Source organism: Vulpes lagopus, chromosome 15 (genome assembly GCF_018345385.1).
Source record: "Vulpes lagopus strain Blue_001 chromosome 15, ASM1834538v1, whole genome shotgun sequence".
NCBI lineage: Eukaryota > Metazoa > Chordata > Mammalia > Carnivora > Canidae > Vulpes > Vulpes lagopus.
Window position 1 is genome coordinate 36,571,202 of NC_054838.1, and position 22,101 is coordinate 36,593,302.

The window sequence follows — 22,101 nt, forward strand, 5'->3', positions numbered from 1 at the left end:
TGTGTGACTTTAGTTTTATTAACTCCCAGTTTTCATAGAGAACCTCAGAGGGTAGGGTAGCTTGCCTAATCCTAAGTGAGTAGTGAGTGGTGGATGCCAGAGTTCTATTTCTTGGCCTGGGTGGGGCTTACGTGTGTGTTCACTTTGGGATAATTCATCATCAGCAGAGGGGAGACTATTACAGGTCTGTAGGATGACGTTCGGGCAGTGTACAGGGAATTAAAAAAATGACTGTAATTAAAGAAACGTCCGTTTCTCTCCCCAGCCCTCCGGCTCTCCATTTCCCAGGAAGAGAGCCCAGGGAAAACCAAACGCGAGAAACAAAATCCAGTTCACACTCCAGCCCTCCCGCAGATCTGGAGACGCAAATGTCCACGCCGGGGTTAGAAAGTATTTCCGAACTGGTGCAAGGTGGTTACAGAAGCAACCAAGTCTCTTCGCTGCCCCGGGGAAGAAGGGAAAGGAAAAGATAAACACGAAGTTACTCCGCAGCCTTGCTGTTGGGAGCTCCGGAATCACCCTGGCAACGTGGGCAGCGACGCGGTCCGAGGCCCGGGGTGACACCCTAGCAACGCCGCAAGCCTTTGTCGCGTCTTAGCAACACGTCTCGCCACCCTGCGGCTGGCCTGCCCTCCCTTCCCTGCTCTGGGCTCGCTCCCGCTCACCCTGTCATTGGGCCTCTCGGTGTCCTCTCAGTGTCCCCAAAGGCTTTCACGTGCATCCTGGTGCAGGACAGCCCTCGGGGTTCCTGCAGTGGGAGCCCCTCAGGAGGAACCAGGGCAGTGGGAGGGACAGTGAGAAAGAACACTTAAGAAAGAAGGAAAAAATAAAATCAAGATTTGGTAATTTTTACTTTTAAGAGACATCCCTAGCTCTGTGGAGAAGGGATTGGAGGGTGGGAAAAATCACTTTTGTACAAACTCCATAAAAAGAAGAGACCTGTTGAGGACTGAGCACCGATCCAACTAGAAAGCTGCGATGTTGGACACTATCATCCCTTCCATGCAGGACCTGGGCAGGCAGATGCTGCCTACCCTGCTGTCGCTCAGCCAGGAGGGTAAGTACTTGATAAGGGGTGAGTGCCCTGGGGGCTGGATCTTCACCTGCTGCCAGGAGGAGGTGGAAAACCTCCTTCCCTATCCACTGGAGTGGCTATGTTGTCTTGGAAACGGGCTGGTAATCTCAGCAGGCTCATATTAGATACCCAGAGACAGTTTCTTTATTGACTGCCTTAATGAGGGAAAGTGGCCAACTGAGGATTTTGATAAAAGAGATAATGTATTAACTTGGGGACTAGGGCAAAGTAAGTGCTCAATAAATGTTAGCTAAAAGCAACCACCCCAAATGGCTGCTCTTCAGACATCATGCAAAGAAAACGGGTCAGGTGATGCAGGGCCTAGTAATCATATTAAAGATGGTAGCCTTTATTTTAAGCCTGACTGAAGGCTGTTGAGTGTTTTGCATGGGGCTAAAGGAGGAGTTGAATGACATGATCAAGTTTGTGTTTTGAGAAGATTGCTCTGGATGCAAAGTGGAGAATGAACTGGAGTGTCAAGAATGCCTAGAACAGTAACTTAAGTGAAAGTGAATAGTAGTTTGGTCTAAAATGGTAGCAGCAAAAGTGGAGAGAAGTAGACAGACCGAAAGGCTATTTACAGGTAAACTCTACAGGTAGTGGACTGGATAGGAGGGTGGGAGAGGAAGGAAGTCTCAAGGATGAGTTCTGAGTTCCTGGCTCATATAACTGAATAGATGGTGGTGCCAGTCATTGAGATCAAAACCCTGGCTAACAGCATAAGATTCAAGGGAAGGAAGATCCTGTTTTGAGCACATGAAGTGTCTTTTGTGAGATATCCAAAGAAGCAGTTGGATACACATGTCTAGAACCTGAAAACAGGGAGGGTGTCTGGGCTTCTAAAAAAACACGTGGGAGTCATCAGCATATTGGTAGTCATTAAAGCCCTGGGTATGGATGTGACTGCCTAAACAGAGTCTGGAGTGAAGGCCGAAGGCTGAGGGCTGTACCTTTGAAAATTCCAACACTTAATGGCTGAGTTGAGGAAGATTACCTTACAAAGGAGACAGAGAAGAAATGGCTAGACAGGTAGGAAGAGAACCCAGGAGACAGTAGTGTGGAGCCAATGGAGAGGTGTTTAAAAGAGGAGAGAGCGATCACCAGTGTTAGATAAGACTGAAGGATGGGAGAGGTGAAAATTAAACATATCTATTGAATTTATGGACAAGGGGACCATTGGGGACCTCTCAGCAAGAGCTTTATTGGTTGAACAACAGAAACACAAGTCAAATGACTACTTATTAACGTTCACAAATGAACCATTGTAAGGAGATGAGGATGAACTTTCAATCTCAGCAAAACATATAAATTAACTTTTCATCATTGTATATATCAAGTTCTGTTGCTTCCACGTGTTTCACCAAAGTTTACTATAATGTAATTAGGGTACTTAGAATGCCCAGTCATCATTTAATGGATGAGAACTGTTCAAATTATTGAAGACTACATAAAGCTAGCCATCTGCAGAGGCAGGAAGGCCACACATTGATCTTTCCATTGCAGTGAGCTCTGGGAGTATGTTTCTTTGTTCAAATCACTCTTGAATATTTTGCTTTTTTGTGTCAGTATTTTAATTTTAGAAGAGGTCTTATGAAGTCAGGGAACTTTTATATTTGGTATTAATATCTATTTCAAGCATATATTATCCTATAATTTACATAATGGACACTTAGTTCCTTTTTATAATGATCATATGTAAAATAAGTATTCCTGCTACTTGGCACTGTGTTTAAAAATATGGTTTTGAATGCATAAAACATTTAGAATTGGAAGTCAAATGATGGTTGAACTGAGTATAGAAGGAATGTTCAGGGATTATTTCTTTATAATAGTGATTCTTGGTATTTCAGTATTTGATTAAAATAAATAACCCCAGGTTTCTCTAAAATATAAAAGTTGCATATTCTTTAACTTGTGTTTTAGACTGGATTACAATTTCTATTTTGAGATTTAGTGATGTCCTCTGACTTTGGGATGTCAGAAAAATCAAATTTAAAAATCATAGTTTGTAAGATTTTCAAATCCATCTATTCCAGTTGAAGTGCAGGACCCTAAAGCTTCCTAAAAGAAATGATGTGCAGGTTTTCTTTGTCTTCAGTAAGAAGTAGCAAATTTAAGTTTAGAGTTATAGACTCTCCTCTTACATAATTTTATCCATTAGATTGTATAGCATAAAACAACATGACTTGAATATACCATCCAAGTGAAGACAGATGATCCTCAAATTTCCAGTTAAGCTCCATCAAGTCTTTGCATTAGAGTTTGGTTGCAAGCGATATAGTTTCTCCTGGCTCTAATTAAATCATTTCCTTTTGTAATAGATTGCTTTCCTGAAATTTGAGTTACGTATCATGAGTCTAGGTGAAATGACTTAACAGTTTGGATTTAGTAACTTTGAAAGATCTCTGTGTAAATCCGGGTATGGAGATTTTGTATTATTAGTAATTTAATGACATTTTTGGTCATGATGAAAAATTTTATTTAGTATACAATTGGGATTGGTTGAAAGATCTTCTTAGTTCTTAGCAGCCAGAAGTAGAATTCTTTTGTCTATCGTAGTGGGAAGGAGTGGGGAATACAGTAGGATAGAGCAGGGTAGAGAAAATACTTAGTTATAATAAACTGTGTTTCTGTGATTTAGTGTGAAGGGAAGAATCACTTGGCTTACTGTAGCATGCAGCCCTAGTTTTCTTGGTGGGTAAGTGAATTTCCATCACCCAACTTATTCCTAGATGCCCATGAGAATCACTGGTAATTCTCATTGCCTAACCTATTCCTTTTATGGCATATTAATAAAAATACTTATAACCTTGATATTCTGGAATTAAAAGACTGCAATTTCCCTGCTTTAGGTAGTGGTTTAAGCCATTAGAAATAAAAATTATACCAATAAATCAAGCAGTTTCCAAAGTTGGGAAAGAATTGGTCTTTTGTCACCAACTGTATCCATATTCCAATGTGGCAACCTGGTAAATGTCACTGTTCTTGATCTTTTGTTTGGAGAATTAAAACATAACACTCTTGATTTGCAAAGAGTTCCTCATTGGAAGGTATCTTTTTTTTTTTTAAAGAAAAGTATTTTTTTAAAAGATTTTATTTATTTGAGAGAGAGAAAGAGAGCACATACTTGCCCATGAGCAGGGGGAGAGGCAGAGGGGGAGAGTTAAGCAGATTCCATGCTGAGTGCAGAGCCCAACATGGGGCTCAATCCCACAACCCTGAGATCCTGACCAGAGCCGAAATCAGGAGTCAGATACTAAACCAACTGAGCCACTCAGGCGCCCCTGGAAAGTATCTTTATAAGCTGAAACCCACCTTGGGTTAAACATCCATACCCAGTCCAAGTCCCTGCTCTGCTGTGTCAGGTATCCTTGGACCCAAGGTGGAGCTTCTAAATAAACCCTTGTGTGTTTGGAAAAAAAAAAAAAAGTATCTTTAATACACATAATTAGGTTTGGAATGGAGATGTCAAGACAGACTTCATTTTCTGCATTTCCTTTTTTCCTTTTCTAGGCTTAAATTTTTTATTTGCATATTAAAAAATTGTGTATTCCCATAAATAAAATCATTTGAACAAAAAAATAGCACTCTGATTAAACTGCATTTTATAGCCTGCAGGACACCTCAGACCAGCTTCATTTTTAGATTTTACTGTTCTCCCACCCAGCTTCTTCCATTACCAACATCCAAGTTCTTTTCCTTCCCTGCCAGCCAGCCAGGCAGATGGAAGAGGCAAGTGAGGCTTTCGTTGTCAGTAGTTCTCAATTCTTTGGTGTCAAAAGGGGCAGCATAGTCATTTAAACTTGATCCAACTTCTTTGCATCTGACAAAGTTAAATAGCTAAAAGAAGGCACTACTTGTGGAACGTGTGGTGCATACTGGCATGCATGCCTCATTAAGATTCGCCTGCTTGCTTCTTCTGTTCAGTCGTTTCTTTTGAAAGCAGTGAGTTTTTCTCCTGCGTTTCTGTCTTCTTCAATTTCAACGTATCAAATTTCTCACTCTAAGCCATATTGGGTTTGTCAGACTTGATTGCAGAGGAAGTGGAGCAAGGCGCAGGAGCCAGCAAAGTCTGGTTTGCACAGTGGCCGCTGCCAAGTCTCTGTATTTCTAAATATTAGTTATACCTAGAGTATACCTTCATATCACATATTTAACGCTAGTTATTGGCAACTACTTATTTTTCTACCAGTTTTTCTCTGGGGGGGCGGGTGGGCAGAAACACAGCTCAGAACAAGAAAAACAAAGAAGACCTCTCTCTGATCATTCAAAGCAGAAGTGAGAAGTCTGTGCACTGATTCAAAGTAAAGGCCCTTGGGTCCCGACCCGAAGGTCTTTTGTTAAAAATTATTGTTTTAGACATAATATTAGTATATTTGTTGAAATAAAAAACATAGATCAGAAGCAGTAAATTAGGATTAGGGAGGGGTTCTGCAGAGCACTAGCAGCAGAGAGAGGTGACAGCTGGTAGTCTAAGAGTAACAAATGAGAATGAAAAGTAAGTCAAGGGGTGCCTGGGTGGCTCAGTCAGTTAAGTGTCTACCTTCCGTTCAAGTCATGACCCCGGGGTCCTGGGATTGGGCCCCCTGCTCAGAGGGAGTCTGCTTCTTCCTCTCCCCGTCCTCCACTTGTGCTCCCTTCCTCTCCCTCTCTCTCTAACAAATAGATAAAATAATTTTTAAAAAAGCAAATAAAAAATAAAAATATGGTGATCATTTTGCAATATAACAAATAGCGAATCATGTTGTACACCTGAAACTAACATAAATCTTTTTTAAAAAAGATTTTATTTATTTATTCACGAGAGACACAGAGAAAGAGAGGCAGAGACAGAGGCAGAGGGAGAAGCAGCCTCCCTGCAGGGAGCCGGATGCAGGACTGGGTCCTGGGACCATGCCCTGAGTTGAAGGCAGATGCTTAACTGCTGAGCCACTTAGGCGTCCCTAAATCAACATAATCTTATGTGTCAATAGAATCTCAATTTAAAAAATATATTGTTTTATAGGTTAGTAATTATGTTATATGGGCATAAGACATTTAAAAAATACTGAAAGCTACTACATACTACTCAGTGTTGATAGATTCAGTGCACCAACCAATATAGGTCCCTGCTGTCATGGAATTTATCATATGGGCAAGGTTGTGGAAAAAGATGATAAATGAGTGCGTACACACACATACACACACGTGCAATCTCTATAAAGAGCCCCCGCCCCCGCGAAAAAAGAGAATTAAAAACAGAAGTATAGAGACAGTTAATGTACAGACAACAGCCTTTCATGCCTTAATGGTGCTTGCCTTTATTTCTGTGTTATATAATGGTATAAGAATGAAGGTTTATATTGCTCAGATGCCACAGAGTAGACACTCCTTAAATAATTTTTGAATGGGTCATTAAGAAAAGTTGAGAGTGAAATAAGTAATGGGGATTAAGGGGTGCACTTACGATGAGCACCAGGTGTTGTATGGAAGTGCTGAAACACTAAATTGTACACTGGAAACTAACATTACACTGTATGTTAACTAACTGGAATTTAAATAAAAACTTTAAAAAAGGCTAGATTATACTTGGTTAGCTCTATTTATAGAATAAGAGGAACTCTGTCACACTTTTATAGAATTTATAGAATTTCCTTTATTGAGTAAAAGGAAATGTGTGACAGAGTTTCCTCTATCCTAGAAAGATTTTATTCAAAAGTTTGTTTATTATTATTAAGCACATTTTGGAACTTAAAAGGTGAGCTTTAGTCACTAGGAAAATTAACTTTGGGGAATGACCTTATTTTCTGTTAATTCTGAATTAATTAGGAATTAGTATTATTTGATTCTGCATTTCATATTTACTTTTTTATTTACTAGGACTAGATAGTAGTACATGAGAGCTTAAAATATTTTTTATTTCCTTTGAATTTCAGAAGTCTCTACTATCTGGGCGAATGTTTCAGGATTTGTGGAACGGCAGCTATCCCTACGCAAGGTAAGATTTATACTTCAGGTTTAATGCAAGAGTCCAAAAGGTCTTTCCTCCTTAGTCTTGTATAACATGGATTTTATTCTTAGGTAATGAATTTGTAAAAGTTCTGCTCTTGTAGTGATAGCAAGCAGAACACTGATTAGCCTGGCTATGTGTAGAGGAACTAGATGTATTCTGTTTTTCTGTGACCTGATAGTTCCTGGCATAGCTGTAGAAGGATATGCTGTTTCCTATCTTGTGCCTTTACATGGAATGGGTTTTAACTGAAGTACAAGAAGACAATCAGGGACTGAACTCAACTTGCCAAAAATGAGGAACTTTTCCCAGCTTTGAATTTGGATGTGATAAAACTGGACAGAATCTTGAAGAGTTTGGAGGGAGCTGGGAAATTGTGGAACTTTTACATGCTACCCAGAGGTCCCAATATAACTGATAGCCTTTCGGCTAAATTCATCCTTCAGAATTACTTTGTTTGGTCTGATATTTGAATTAGTCACCACCACCCAAAATTTGGACAGTTTATATGAAATTTTGGATCTGTTTCAATCTTTTCTTGAAAAATCAGCAGATTTAATAATACCGGTTTCCCATTCCTGCACAATGACACTGGGCTGGAGCCAACAATGGGCTCTTGCCTTTGGATAGGGTTTGTACTTTCTGGCTACTGCGTCCTCTGATTGGCTACCTTCATTCCCTTACATTCTTTCATGGCGCCTGTAGGCATTTGTAATCCTTGAGGTATGATATTTCCAGGGAGACAGAGACCTAGTTTGAGAGCCAAAAGCATTTGCTTCTACCCATCAGCCAAGATCACTACACTGCAGCATATGCCTTGGATGCTGGATTGTCTGATTTTAAATAAGAGACAAAACCTAAAAGAGGGAATGAGAAAGCAGAGATTCTTATGGCCTCTTAAATTCCTTCTCTGTATGGCAAATGATTAAAATTTAGAATTTCACACAATTTAGGACAAGAGGAATCTTAAACATAGATTAAAAGTAGCTGCAGCCTCCATACAAACTTTCTTAGTCTTCACAGCCTTTGAATGATAATGGAGATGGGGGATCTGATGTCAGAAGTATTGCAGATCAATATATTATTACATTTATACTTAAATGAAAACTTAGAGTCATAACATACTATAGCTGTAAGAGATTGTAGAGATCATTAACTATTTAAGGCTTAATTCTTTTCATGTTTTTTTGGATAACGGTACAAAGGGTTATTTTTCCTTACCCCTTCAGTGAATTCTGATTGCTGCTCTTTTTTTTTTTTTTTGCCCCCTCCTTTTTCTTTTAGGGGGTTCAGATTCCAGGACTTGGAACTTTCACTTTCACGAGACAAAAACTTGAGGTGGGAAACAACAAGTTTATTCTGATTCAGAGGCCCATGTTTATCATGGCGGAGAAGTTAGTACAGATTCATGGACTCAAACAAAACAAAATATATATTCCTGGTAAATCTCTTCAATATTTAAGACTTTCTCAGAAAATAACTGGCATGGGGATGAAAATGAAAGGGCAAAGTTTGTTCACATGCTGTTTTATCAGTTTCTGATTTGAGGAGCTCACTTTTCAGGTGGTACCTTTGGAGGAGGAAGGGACCAACACAAGAAATGATATACAGTCTTCCTTGCAGGCCATTTTATACCTTAGTAGCTTCAGAGCCAGGCATGGGAAGACTTAATGTGATATCAAGGCAAATTTATATAAATACCTCTTTACAGAGTTGTACAGGCTTTATTCATATTTTTAGGCCTTCAGAAGTTAAAAGTGGCTATAAAGAAAAAGTTAATTAGGGTCTCTGGTTAGAATTACAGTCTGTATTAGCTATGAAAAAGATCACTAACTGTTTTTCTATCATATATAATCTAAATTATTAGAACTTAAAAGTGAGAAGGTTAATAATTCCATAAGGACTTAATGAATACCTTGTATACCTCTCACACCCAAGTCTTCCTTCCTTCTCCCTGATTCTTTCTCCTTCCCTTCCTTTCTTCCCTCTTTCCACAAATATTTACTGAGGACCAACTATGTGTTAGGCCTTGTTCCAAGAGCTTGAGATATAGTGGTAAACAAAACAGACATGACACCTGACACAGGATGCTTGCTTACATTCCACCTTTGGTGTATGGACTTCGTGATAGTTGCCCTGGTTACTTAGGGGCTTTGGGGCTTCCTTCCTGATTTTTGGACTGTGTTCCTTTTGACCTTCCTTATCATCCCTTCTTGCATCAGACTCATACATGGATAAAGAGAGATAGCCTACCCCCAATGTCAGCAGGTGAAAAGGCTAAAACTTGCTTTTATGTTAACTTCCCCAAAAGTTTATTTTCAGAATAACTTCCCACCAAAAAATGAAAGATTGGGAAAACAATACAAACAAATTGTACTTAGAATTCATTATGTACATAAACTATATGGTAGATTTGATGGACTTTTCAGCCAATTCTACCTAGAGTATTATGGACATATAATATCCTAATTCATCAAAACCTCCCAAATAAGGTGAAAATAAGGCCAACTTTTTTTTTTTTTTTTTAACAAAAATATTTGCTCCATAGAATTAGTTTTCCATCTTGGATCTCATAGTATAGTCCAAAAAAAGTAGTTTAGATCCAGGGTGCCTGGGTAGTTCAGTCAGTTAAGCATCTGCCTCCAGCTCAGGTTATGATATCAGGGTCCTGGGATCAAGCTCCATGTCAGGCTCTCTGCTCAGCCAGGAGCCTGCTTCACTTTCTCCCTGTGCCCCTCCCTTGCTTGTGCTTTCTCTCTCTTGTGCTCTCTCTCTCAAATACATAAAATCTTTAAAAAAAAAGATCCATAGTTAATTTTTTTACAGGGTTGCATAATTAATTTTTAATTTTTTTACAAGGTTGAAGGGATTTCAGATTAAACATTTACGCTTGAATTGATTCACAAGAACAATTCTGTCTACAGTTTAGCTTTGGGGTTATGATTTTTCATCATTAATTAACTAGGTAACTAAACATACAGTGATTCTTAAAGATTGTCAAGACAAGATCCTTGCTTTGAAGAGCTCAGAATTTAGCATGGGAAAGAAATATATAAACAAGTGTTGCAACATGATTGAATGCTGTGAAAGCAGCATTGATCAAAACTGGGTCAAGTGCTAGGGGAGCTGAGAGGAGATCATGCCCCAGGCCAAAGGCAGGCGCTAAACCCGCTGAGCCACTCAGTATGCCAGGAAGTCTTAAAGGTTGATAGGACTTTGCTGGCAGAGAAGCTATGGAAAATATTTCAGGAATAATAGGAATAATTCAAGAATAAAAGAAAGAGCAAAACCTATTATGGGTAGTTTTGTGTGGCCAGGGCATATGATTGTTGAGGCAAGTGGAAGATGGTAAGACAAAAATGTTTGGTAGCAGTCAAATTGTAAAAGGCCTTAGGCACTATGATAAGCACTTTGGAATTCATCTTATAGGCAATGAGGAGCCACTGAAAGTTTTTGAGCAGGGAATTATGTTAGTCCAGTTTTTAGTTTAGGAAGATAGCTCTTTTAATTACAGTAGTTTGGTGAAATATAGTAAAAGGCTGAATGAAGGCATTGGAAATCAGGAGGAAGATGAAGAAATCTATTCATGATATATTTCATATGGATTTCACTGCCAGTTGAGAGTGGTGGGTAGCAAGAAGAAGGAAGGTATTAAGCAGGACTTAGATTTCTTGGAAAACAGATGTACATTCTTCTCATTAATGCTATAGAGAATGAAGGAGGAAAGAAGGTTGGGGTGGCAATGAAATAGTGAGTTCACTTTTGGTCATGTTACATTTGAAATTCCTGTAGAGATACTTAGGTGGAGATAATTCCAGATTTTAGGAGAGGGGTGGGGACTAGAAGTCAAGATTTGGATAAAGTTACCTGAGAGAGGATATGAAATAAGGGGAGGAGACGGACAAAGACAAAGTTTTGTCAAAAAAACAAAACAAAACAACAACACAACAATAAAACCCTATCTTATCAGAAGTAGAAGAGAAAGGAAGTCATCAAAGAAGACCAAGGAAGAGGAAATTGGAGAACCAAGAATAGTGCTATGGATACAAGAGCAAAGAGAGGGCATGGTCAACAGAAGTTACAGAAGATCATGAGAGTAAGAGTTGCAATACATTCATTGGCTTGTCCATCATGAGATGATAGTATCCTTACTGAGATACATCGGCTGAAAGACAGATGGAAGAGAGACATTAGATGAATGGGAGGGGACAATCTGGAGGCGGGTAATATAGCATTCTCTTTTAAGAAATTTACAAAAAATAAAGTGGATAGAGGTGGTATAGAATCACCATTAAATCATGCAGAAGACTATGGGCTGATATAGGGAAGCTTGTGTCCTGTAGAGATATTAATCCTTATCAGCCAGCACTATTGGACACTTGAAAAGCTATAAATTAAAGCTTGCTGAATGAATATTTAGAATATAATCCTTTTTTTTAAAAAAAGATTCTATTTATTTATTATGAGAGACAGAGAGGGAGGCAGAGACATAGGCAGACGGAAAAGCAGGCTCCTCACAGGAAGTCCCATGCAGGACTCGATTCCAGAACCCCAGGATCACACCCTGAGCCAAAGACAGATGCTCAACCGCTGAGCCACCCACGCATCCCAGAATGTTCTTCTTTCTATCCTATTCCTCTATTAATGGATCTTGTTTACTGCCTCTTTTGGGATTTATCATTTTGATCATCTTTGTTATTTATCCCCTTTTCTGACTGGTGGTCTGTTGTAGTGGAATAGATTCTGCTTATTTTTATGCTAGATATAACCATATTCCTTCGCAATATCATTTATGGACTCATTAGGGAGGAAAAGCAAGTTATCCAGTCTGAGACCCTCTAATAAAACATACTTTCATTTGAAGGTAACTTCTACTAAAGATGACTATCTTTTCAAATCACTTGACATTTATAGATATTTATAAACATTTAGAAATGGTGTAATAACTGGAGAAGATAGGCAAATATTTCTACAGTATGTCCTGAGAGATAAGGGGGCTGAAAACTTCAGAAAACTCTGATGAAGAGATGGAGTTAGTTATTACTGTGTCTCCGAGAGAAAATAAAAGTTTGTCTGGAGTACTGCTTAGAAAGCTAATTGTTCTTATTTTGAGCAAAAATATACTTTTAGGGAAAATTGTGCTAATTAGTGTCTGTTAATAGGGTACAGCTAAGGGCTTCATGTGGACAATTCTATTTTTGAGTAGTGAGAATCATAATTATTTGTGAGTATATATGATATGTCCTTGTAATTTCCACTTCTTTCCCCCCCACCTTGTCTTTTTCCCCTCTAGGTGATATCCCGGTTGTTCCACTTAATTTTGTCATGATATCCCTGGAGGGTCCATTTAGCAGGGATACAGTGGAAGGATGTGTGAAGGAGACGTTGCTTTTTTTATCACGATCCATTTCCATCAAACAAAATGTGGAATTTACTTTCAAAGGAATTGGGGTCCTTGTGATTAGAGGCAACAAAGTGAAGATGAGATTTTATAAGGACTTCCTTTGTACGATGGATGGAACTGGGGCATTGGCAAAAGCTCTAGCAAATGTAAATTAACGTTTTCCTTCTCTAAACCCCTCTCCCAAGTATAGCTTTGAATTACTGTGTGTCATTATTGAGAGAAATTCAGGTTGAGGTGCACCTGGGTGGCTTAGTCGGTTAAGCAACTGACTTTTAGTTTCAACTCAAGTCATGGGATACTAATCTATTGGGCTTCATGCTCAACAGGGAGTCCGTTTGAGATTCTTTCTCTCTCTCCCTCTGCCCTTCCTCCTGCTCACATGCACGCGTGCTCTCTCTCTCTCAAATAAGTCAATCTTTAAAAAAGAAAAAGAAAATTTCACATTGACATATTTTAAATGGCTCTTACCCCAAATGCAAAGAAGTACTTGTTTATAGATGATTTACTCTTTGACCAAAAGGCTAGAAGGGCAAAGAAACTATAAACTAAATTTTGAATTAATGCCAACTGAAAAATATAAATAGTAATAGAAACTCATAATTCTGAATATTTTATGGTACCTCATAGTTTAAAAATTCCTCCACATATATTATTTCATTTGAGTTTCAAAACAATTGTAAAACTGGTATTATTATCATCCTGATTTTATAAATGAGAAAAATGGGGGCTCAGCTTATGTGGGAAGCCTGAAGTCAGGGTGCTAATAAGTGGTAGAATCAGACTCTCTAAATGCTCTTTTTTGTTATAGTATTTTACTTAAAATTTTTTTCAATGATTTTATTAGAAATAGAGTGCATGCACACACACACACACAAGTGGGGGCGGGGAATGAGGGTCTGGGGGTGGGCAAAGGGAGAGGGACCTGGAGATCATGACCTGAGCTGAAGGCAGATGCTCAACCCACTGAGCCACCCAGGCACCCTGGTTGTAGTATTTAATGTAATAATTTAATGTAGTATTTAAAGCCTACAATAAATCGAGTCATGGAAATGTGTCTTTAGCTTTTAATTTGCCATATTGTGGAACAGATTTCATAACTGACCCCATCATTGTTAACTATTCAGTAGCTGGTAAGGTGGACATAGCAGAGTTTAAGGAGGTGGTGAAACAGTCAATCAACAGAACTAACTGGATGCTTTGTGTGCCCTACGTACATTCCTGGCAACGACAAAGTTGATATAAGCTAATTAGATTATCATAGAATGTTGTATAATCCAAGTCCCATAGAGCAAAAGCCAAAGCCTGAGTTTTAACCAAAAGTATATAAATATGGTCGAATTCTACCCTCAAATTTCTCCTTTCAGAGAGCTCTGGGATGGGGATTTAAGAGTTGCGCATACTGAGGCTTTGGTGTTTTTTCCATGATCTGGCTTCATGCAGGAGAGGAACCAACCCTGTGTGTGTGTGTGTGTGTGTGTGTGTGTGTGTGTGTGTGTGTGAAGTAGACACACACAAGGGTAGACACCCTCTCTTTTTTTCCATTAAAAACACATTGGAAGCAAAGCCAAAACACTGGCCCATCTCTAATCTTCAGGGAGTCTATGAAACTTTGTAGCTTTAATAATGTGTTTAGAAGAGAGGACAGCATTTTAATTGGCCTGCTGTACTCTAAGACATAACTTTTTAGGACCGTTTTCCAGAAGTCGTCCTGAGAGAGATTCTATGAAGAAAGGATCTGGAGGCCAAAGCAGACGGCAAACTGCTACATGTATCACCCTCGTGGACAGAGGAACAAAGCACATAGGCATATTAAAAGGTCTCAGAAGTCAGGCTGGAAAGAAGCCACTTTAACTGAATCATGAATCATGGAACTTTAGTTTAATCCTATATTGATAACATCTATAAAACACATTTTGGAAAATTGCTGTAAAGTGGTGAGAGTGATTGTTTTCCCCTCAGATGTCCCATAACTTAAACCTCAGGGCTGTCTTGCAGAATGGTTCTCTTGGGAAGCTGTGGGTTTATTTCACTGATGCTGCTTTTGCTGGAAACATATTTATTTATTTATTATTTTTTCTTTTTTTTGGAAACATATTTAAAATCTCTTTTTAGAAATTCCCTTTAAGGGGATCCCTGGGTGGCTCGGCGGTTCGGCGCCTGCCTTTGGCCCAGGGCGCGATCCTGGAGTCTTGGGATCGAATCCCAGGTCGGGCTCCCGGCATGGAGCCTGCTTCTCCCTCTGCCTGTGTCTCTGCCTCTCTCTCTCTCTCTTTCTCTCTATCATGAATAAATAAATAAAATCTTTTTTAAAAAAAGAAATTCCCTTTAATATCTTTTGTAAACCATATCATTAATGCCAAAATAATTTTGTATATTCTCCTACACTAGGATGTCATAATGTGATTATTGTATAATGTAATAATAATTATAATAGCTATTTGTTGAGTGCTTATTATGTGCGAGCCACTTATATATAGTACCTCATAAAAATCCTATGAATTAGATCTTATTGTTATCCCCATTTACCCAGGGTCTAAGGCTACATAACTGTTAACAGTATGGGGATGTGAACATGAATCCACCCGACTTCAGGTCCTGCTCTTAACCACCCAATTTCAGAATTATTTGGGTCAAGAGTGAAATTAGCCTCATTTTCCTGATAGTTTCTATAAGTTGGCTCTCCTCTTAACGATGTATAAAAGGAAGCCATAAACTCCAAATGCAATTTCCACAGAGGAGATGGTTTGAGAAAAGGCAGCATCGGTGGAATTGGTATGGGACTACCCAGGGTGATAAATGAGATAATTCCCCATTGGATTTTAAGCTCTAGACTTTAAGCACTCAAAAAAAAGAAACCAAACAACAATAGAGTTCCATGGTAACCTTGCATTTGAGATAGCCTGAAATGTGATTTGTCTGTGTCCTGGACCATCACCCCAGGTGTAACCCTTGTAACCCTTCTCTGTCTCTGTCCTCCAGAGGCCTGATACTGTGGACTCTGTGTTGTCTAGCAGAGAGATCTTAGGGAAGCGACCCAACAGTGTGCTTGCATTTCCAAGGTCAGTGCTTTGCTCCACAGAATCCTTGTTTATTTATTAATGTGATTGGGCCATGTTTCTCACCTTTTCTAGCTCATGCTTCTTTTAATGCGCGCTCTCTCTCTCTCTCTCTCTCTCATGCTCCAGCAAAGAAGGATTTAATGCATACTTTCCGTAGCTAAGTTAGAAAACAATGGACAGTTAGACTATTCCTTTTTTATCTCATTTTTTCCCCTGATGATTTAACAATTCTATACATCACTTGGTGCTCATCATGATAAATGTACTCTTAATCCCCTTTATCTATTTCACCATCTTCCCATTCACCTCCCCTCTGGAAACCACCAGTTTATTCTCCATATTTAAGAGTCTGCTTTTTTGCTTGTCTCTTACTTTATTTGCTTGTTTGTGGAACTCATAAGTTCCACATATGAGTGAAGTGATATGGTATTTGTCTTTCTCTCTCTGACTTATTTTATTTAGCATTGTACCTTCTAGGTCCATCTACACTATTCATTTTTAAAAATACTCTTAGTTCCATGGAAATTCTGATACTATCACCCATCAACTTTAGTCCCTGCAATATTAGTACAATTCTCTTCACCTGCTAAACTTCCTTTTACCTTTCGTCACTTCCTCTGACCTAGCTTCCTCTTTCTGCGGTCTAGCCTATCTCCTGTCTATACTGATTTTTACCACTCAAATGGTTTGAGAGACAGATAGAATAAAGGAGTGCGGTGGGTGTTACTAGTGGCTGCTGCTGACAATGATTATTATAATGATAATGATAATAATAGTTGTCATCTATGAACACTTACCACTGTAGATGTCAGATACTGTTAAGCACTTTCTCAATATTATTGTACTTAATCTGTACTTAATCTTCAGTTACAACTGTTTGAGATATGTATTATAATTTTATCCATTTTATAGAGGTACAAAATTAATTGTAATTTTAGTTATTTTTTTCTTTTAACAAGTGAAACAACATGGTACAATATTAAGAACACTAGAATGGGAGTCAGGAGACTTGGGTTTTATTACTACTTTTATTTCCAGTAAGTGGCCATTCCTCACTTATCGTATGCCCTTAATTATATTCTTAATCTTAATTGCTGTGCCATTAACTACTATGCATTTCAAGTAGAGGAAGTTTGGGGAATAGCAACCAGCTTCCCAGAGGATTATTTTCTCATGGTTTTTGAGTGTGTGACATCCTCCTGTGTTTGTTAGTTGATGTAAGGACTGTATGACATATACCTTAGCAAAATCAGTTTGAGGGCCAGAATATGCATTAGAGATTAGTTAGTCCAGCCTCTTCATCTTGTAGATGAAATGGCCAAATAACCGGCTGGCTAAACCAGAAATAAAACAATGGCTCCTCACTGCTCCGCTGTTCTTTCCACTGCACCATGTTGCTTAACTCATTAAAAATAAGTCAATGGATTAAAATAAGTTTATTTTGATTGTATTTTGGAAGACAAATTTGGCTGCCCCCTTGGACATATTTTGGTTTAAGCATTCCAGGAAGGAAAAAATTGCAGTGAATCAAGAAAAGAGATTGGTAGATTCTCCTGTTGATTAGAGAGCATAGACATGGCTAGGAGGATTCAAATGGTCAAAACAGCTGTAAATGTTTAATTTATGTCAAGTTTGACCACTGAATTTACTGAAAATATCACCTCTCCCCTATTCTCCTCTCCTCTGCTTGCAACTCGAACCCAACACTCCATACTTGAGACCACAGAAAATCTACAACTACACACACCAACTGAACAACTCCATTCCCGCATTGTGCCTTTATAAGTCCCTCACTTTTGCCTGTGGGGAAGAATGGAAATGTGGGGAGGAGAAAGAGGCAGGAGAGGAATGGTTATTTCTCAGCATACTCTACTTAGTAGGCTATGGAACTTTGCCTTTAAGTCATCCAACAGCCACTTTTCACTGCATCACCCCTATGGCATGTGGTTATAGAACTAGAAAAGAGAGAAAGCTTAGATCCCATGAATAATCTATGTAACAGCTGCTTTTGAGCCCCACTTATTGAGGAGGAAGGTCTTGGTCAGCTCCTAGACAACCTCAAAGAGAGCCTCAGCAAGTCAAAGCACTTGCCCCCTTTAGGGAAATCAGCTTGCTTCAGAATCAGAGAGCTTCTGGGTTGCCTCTCAGGATTGAAAGTTCACACAGTCACCTATTCAGGTCCAATGCAGTAAATATCATGGCTTATTTCTAGGATTGATCTCAAGGAGGTGGAGAATAAACCACATATGGAGACCATTGTAGAAGAAGGTAGAAAGAATAGGCAAAGGAAGTACAAGTTAAAAGACCAGCCAGACAAAGAAGAAGGCATCAGAGGTAAACCAATTATTCTGAGTATAATCTGTCATGCTTTACTGCTTATGAGTCCAGCCATATTGCTTAATGACTTCTATGCCCAAAATAAATAAAATTAGATTCATGAATAATCACTGTATTTTTCTTTCTAACAAATATCTTCATGTTGGCAAATCAAACTTAAAAACAAATGAAAAGAAAACAAATGGAAAAGAAAACAAAAAACAAATATCCTCTATTCTTGGAATCTTATATCTCATCCTGACCACTTTCTGACTGTCAAGCTTTTAGACTACGATCTCTTTGCTGGTTCCCCATTACTCAAAGAGGTCAGAATTCAGATGCCTACATGGTCCAGGCAGGTAATGTAACTGCATGAAGAGGGCTTGATGTAACATGATAAGGTGACATATTAGCATAAATGACAATTTTTTATGGAAAATGGAGAACAGTACTTTTACATCTTTGATATTTGGCATAATAGAAGATAGCTGGATTTTTATTTTTTTATTTTTATTTTTTATTTTTTTTAAAATTTATTTATGATAGTCACAGAGAGAGAGAGAGAGAGAGAGAGAGAGAGGCAGAGACATAGGCAGAGGGAGAAGCAGGCTCCATGCACCGGGAGCCCAACATGGGATTTGATCCCAGGTCTCCAGGATCGCGCCGTGGGCCAAAGGCAGGCGCCAAACCGCTGCGCCACCCAGGGATCCCTGGATTTTTATATCTGTGTATTCACTTACTCTGTTATGACATATTGTCTTGGTCAAAGCATATGAAGAAAATCCTAGGACCTTAAAGACGTTTTGAAAGGGTCCTAGGGATTCTTAGGGGTTGCCATACTACCCCACTGAAGACTTCCTCTAGGAGGTTGTTGCTTTGTGAGCAACATACTAATTGCCATTGAAGCAAAAAATGCTTATTGGGCCAAACAAAACATATCAGTGAGTAAACATTGGTTTGTGGATATTGGTTTTGCAACATGTGGCCTATAGGATTACATGTAAACTTTTAGCTTAATATTCACATGTTTTTGTGTCTTTAGCCTCATCTGTCTTTGTTCCCTATAGACTCCTTCTCTGAGCAAAATTGTCTGTTCATATTCTTCTTACATGTCTTGCCCTTCCCTACCTTCGTGCTTTCGTTCACTCTTTTTCTCCTGCCTATAATGTCCTTCCTTTTCTTAGTCTATCCCAATTCTATTCTCCTCTCAGCATCCTTTTTACATCTCATTCCTCCATGAATACTTCCTTCATCACTGACTCTGAAGTATCTCCTCTCTTCTCTGACCACTGCAGACCCTTAAAGATGGCACCATCATTTGGGATTTATTTTTTTCTTTTTTTAAAAAAGATTTTACTTATTGGACAGAGAGAGTGTTCAAGTGTGCCCATGAGCACACAGGTGGAGCGGCAGGCAGAAGGAAGGGAAGAAGCAGGGTCCTTGCTGAGCAGGGATCATGACCTGCCCTGGGATCATGGCCTAAGCTGAAGGTGGATGCTTCACTGACTAAGCCACATAGGTGCCCTATCATTTGGGATTTAGACATTTTATATCATTGTCCTGAGTTGCTATTTATGCAATATATGTAAAGAACTTAGCATTATTGGTATATAATAAGACCTTCACAAATGAGAGCTTTCAGGTTTTTTGTTTATATCTTATTTTTCTCTCCAGCCATAGATCTTCCACAATTTAATGATGGGGTTATATCTAGATTAACCCATTATAATTCAAAACTCTTATATTGATACACCTAACCTCCTGAACATGATAGCTAGCCTATCTTGAATGTGCCATCTAGCCTACATTAGCCTATAATTGGGAAAAATCATCCAACACAAAGCCTATTTTGTAAAGTATTGAATATCTTGGGTAATTTATTGACCACCGAAAGTGAAAGACAGGTTGAATGAGTATAGAATGGCTATAGATGCATTGCTTGTTTACTCTTGTGATTGTGTAGCTGACTGGCAGCTGGAGCTTGCTGTGCTGCCCAGCATCCTAAGAGAGTATTGCACCACATATTGCTAGTCTGGGAAAAGATCACAATTCAAAATTCAAAATACAGTTTCTACTGAATACATATCACTTTTGCACCAACATAAAGTCAAAAAATCCTAAGTCAAACCATTTTAAGGGAACCCTCTGTATAGCTATTGAAAGGTCTTTTTTTAAAAAAATTATTATTTATTTATTCATAAGAGACACAGAGAGAGGCAGAGACAGGCAGAGGGAGAAGTAGGCTCCCTCTGGGGAGCCCAAGGCAGGACTCAATCCCAGATCCCAGGATCACGCCCTGAACTGAAGGCAGATGCTCAACTGGTGAGCCACTCAGGCGTTCCAGTTGAAAGCTCTTTAAGGGCAAAGACTTGCCTCTTTGCATTTTCTAGAGTGACCAGCCAGTGCTTTGCACATAATGAGTATACAAAAATATTTGTTTTAACCACAGGAGGGAAAGGGACAATAATTTAAGATAAGAAATGTATCTTATGGGATGCCTGGATGGCTCAGCAGTTGAGCATCTGCCTTTGGCTCAGGGCATGATCCTGGAGTCCCAGGACGGAGTCCTGCATCGGGCTCCCTGCATGGAGCCTGCTTTTCCCTCTGCCTGTGTCTCTGCCTTTCTCTCTCTGTGTCTCTCATGAATAAATAAATAAAATCTTAAAAAAAAAAGAAATGTATCTTATATAAAAAATTTTCCAGGTAAAATAATGAGTTTAAAAAATCAGTTAAGTATAAAACCATCCATTTAAAGTTGAGAGGAAACTTGGCTTCATTCATTCTACAGAGATCTTATCCAAGAGACTTCAAGATAAACAAGCTATCTCCCCTCCCAAAACGACAAGCGTCAATTTGCTGAACAAGTTAGAGCAGAATGGGGATGGTGGGAAGATTATGAACCCTGAAAGGTAATACATTGGTATTTTATCTGTTGTATGTTACTAAATGTATTTTTCTAATTTTTATTTATTTATGATAGTCACAGAGAGAGAGAGAGGCAGAGACACAGGCAGAGGGAGAAGCAGGCTCCATGCACCGGGAGCCCGACGTGGGATTCGATCCTGGGTCTCCAGGATCGCGCCCTGGGCCAAAGGCAGGCGCCAAACCGCTGCGCCACCCAGGGATCGCGATGCAGGGAATTTAAATGGGTGTTCATTCATTCATTCCTTCATCCAGTGTTCTTGAGTACATTCTACCTGTTAGATGATTAGGATAATAGATTCAGTTAGGGGTCATAATCTAGTGGGAAAGCTAGAGACAGACAGACATAGAGTGATAAATCATGATTCAGTAGGATAAACAGAGGTGGAAACAAAGCACAGAGGAGAGAGCATCTAAATCTCTTGTGGATTTGCAAAACTTCTCTTGTTGTTTTCTGAGTGCTTGGGCACAATATGGCACAGTTTCATATTTAGATCAAATTGGAAAGCAATTTTGCTAAACATGGTTGGCACTCAATAAGCATTCTTCAGATGAATGAATGTGTTACAATTCGTCACGCTCCTGTCTTCTAACAATACTATGTTAAAAGATTTCTATTTTCCTTTTTTCTCTTTGAGTAGGATGCTTTTTAAGACTTCAAATCAGTCAATTATATTCAGGTATTTATTGAGCATCTACTATGTACCTTGCACTGCGCTGTCAACTTTGAATTTATTAATGTGTTGTAATGTATCAGCTATCATATGTGTGATTTATGTACTTTCTGGGATACTAAGACCATGTTCAAAACCCTAGGCACACTTGTTTTGAATAATCTCACTGTTATGAAAGAGAATTGAGAATTAAATGTTTTGTACTGTGGAATTTAGTTCAATGCAACAGACACTGAGCACTACTGTGTGCCAGGTGTTTTAGACACAGAGCTATATGACACAAAGACATATAAACCCACTTTCATGAAAGAGTCTTTTAGGGAGACTGATGTAAAAGAAGTAATATATATGACAAAGACAACAAAACAATGTACAGAAGCTGCAAAGAGGAGAGAATAATTAATTGTTAGGCATTATTAGTGAAGGCTTCCTATTGATGTTGATGAAATAATGGTTTTTGTGCTGATTATTAAATTAATACATGTTTATCACAGAAATTTTGAAAAAATGAGAAAAGCAGGAGATAGAAAAAAATCACTCATAACCTCATAAATAGAGGAAACTTTCTGTTAACATTATGGTGTATATTCCTCATTTTAATGTACATACAATATATACATATTTTTATACTTGAAACACATACATACATTTTAAGTACAAGT

The 22,101-nt window shown here is 38.7% G+C and overlaps 1 protein-coding gene and 1 pseudogene across 2 annotated transcripts in view; one reads left to right on the forward strand and one right to left on the reverse strand.

Moving 5' to 3' along the window:
* The first annotated feature begins 707 nt into the window (after window positions 1–707).
* Window positions 708–22,101, forward strand: part of CCDC81 (coiled-coil domain containing 81) — a 41,107-nt gene continuing 19,713 nt past the window's right edge. Inside the window, exons 1-7 of one of the 2 annotated variants that reach the window (XM_041730290.1) lie at window positions 708–1,057; window positions 6,991–7,052; window positions 8,349–8,505; window positions 12,358–12,614; window positions 15,448–15,527; window positions 17,740–17,861; window positions 20,632–20,752. In XM_041730290.1, coding sequence (XP_041586224.1) covers window positions 979–1,057; window positions 6,991–7,052; window positions 8,349–8,505; window positions 12,358–12,614; window positions 15,448–15,527; window positions 17,740–17,861; window positions 20,632–20,752 — 878 coding nt within the window. In that variant the 5' untranslated portion in view covers window positions 708–978. Of the gene's footprint in view, window positions 1,058–6,990; window positions 7,053–8,348; window positions 8,506–12,357; window positions 12,615–15,445; window positions 15,528–17,739; window positions 17,862–20,631; window positions 20,753–22,101 lie in introns of both variants that reach the window. The other variant, XM_041730291.1, reaches the window with a different exon arrangement.
* Window positions 4,971–5,096, reverse strand: LOC121476350 (annotated as a pseudogene).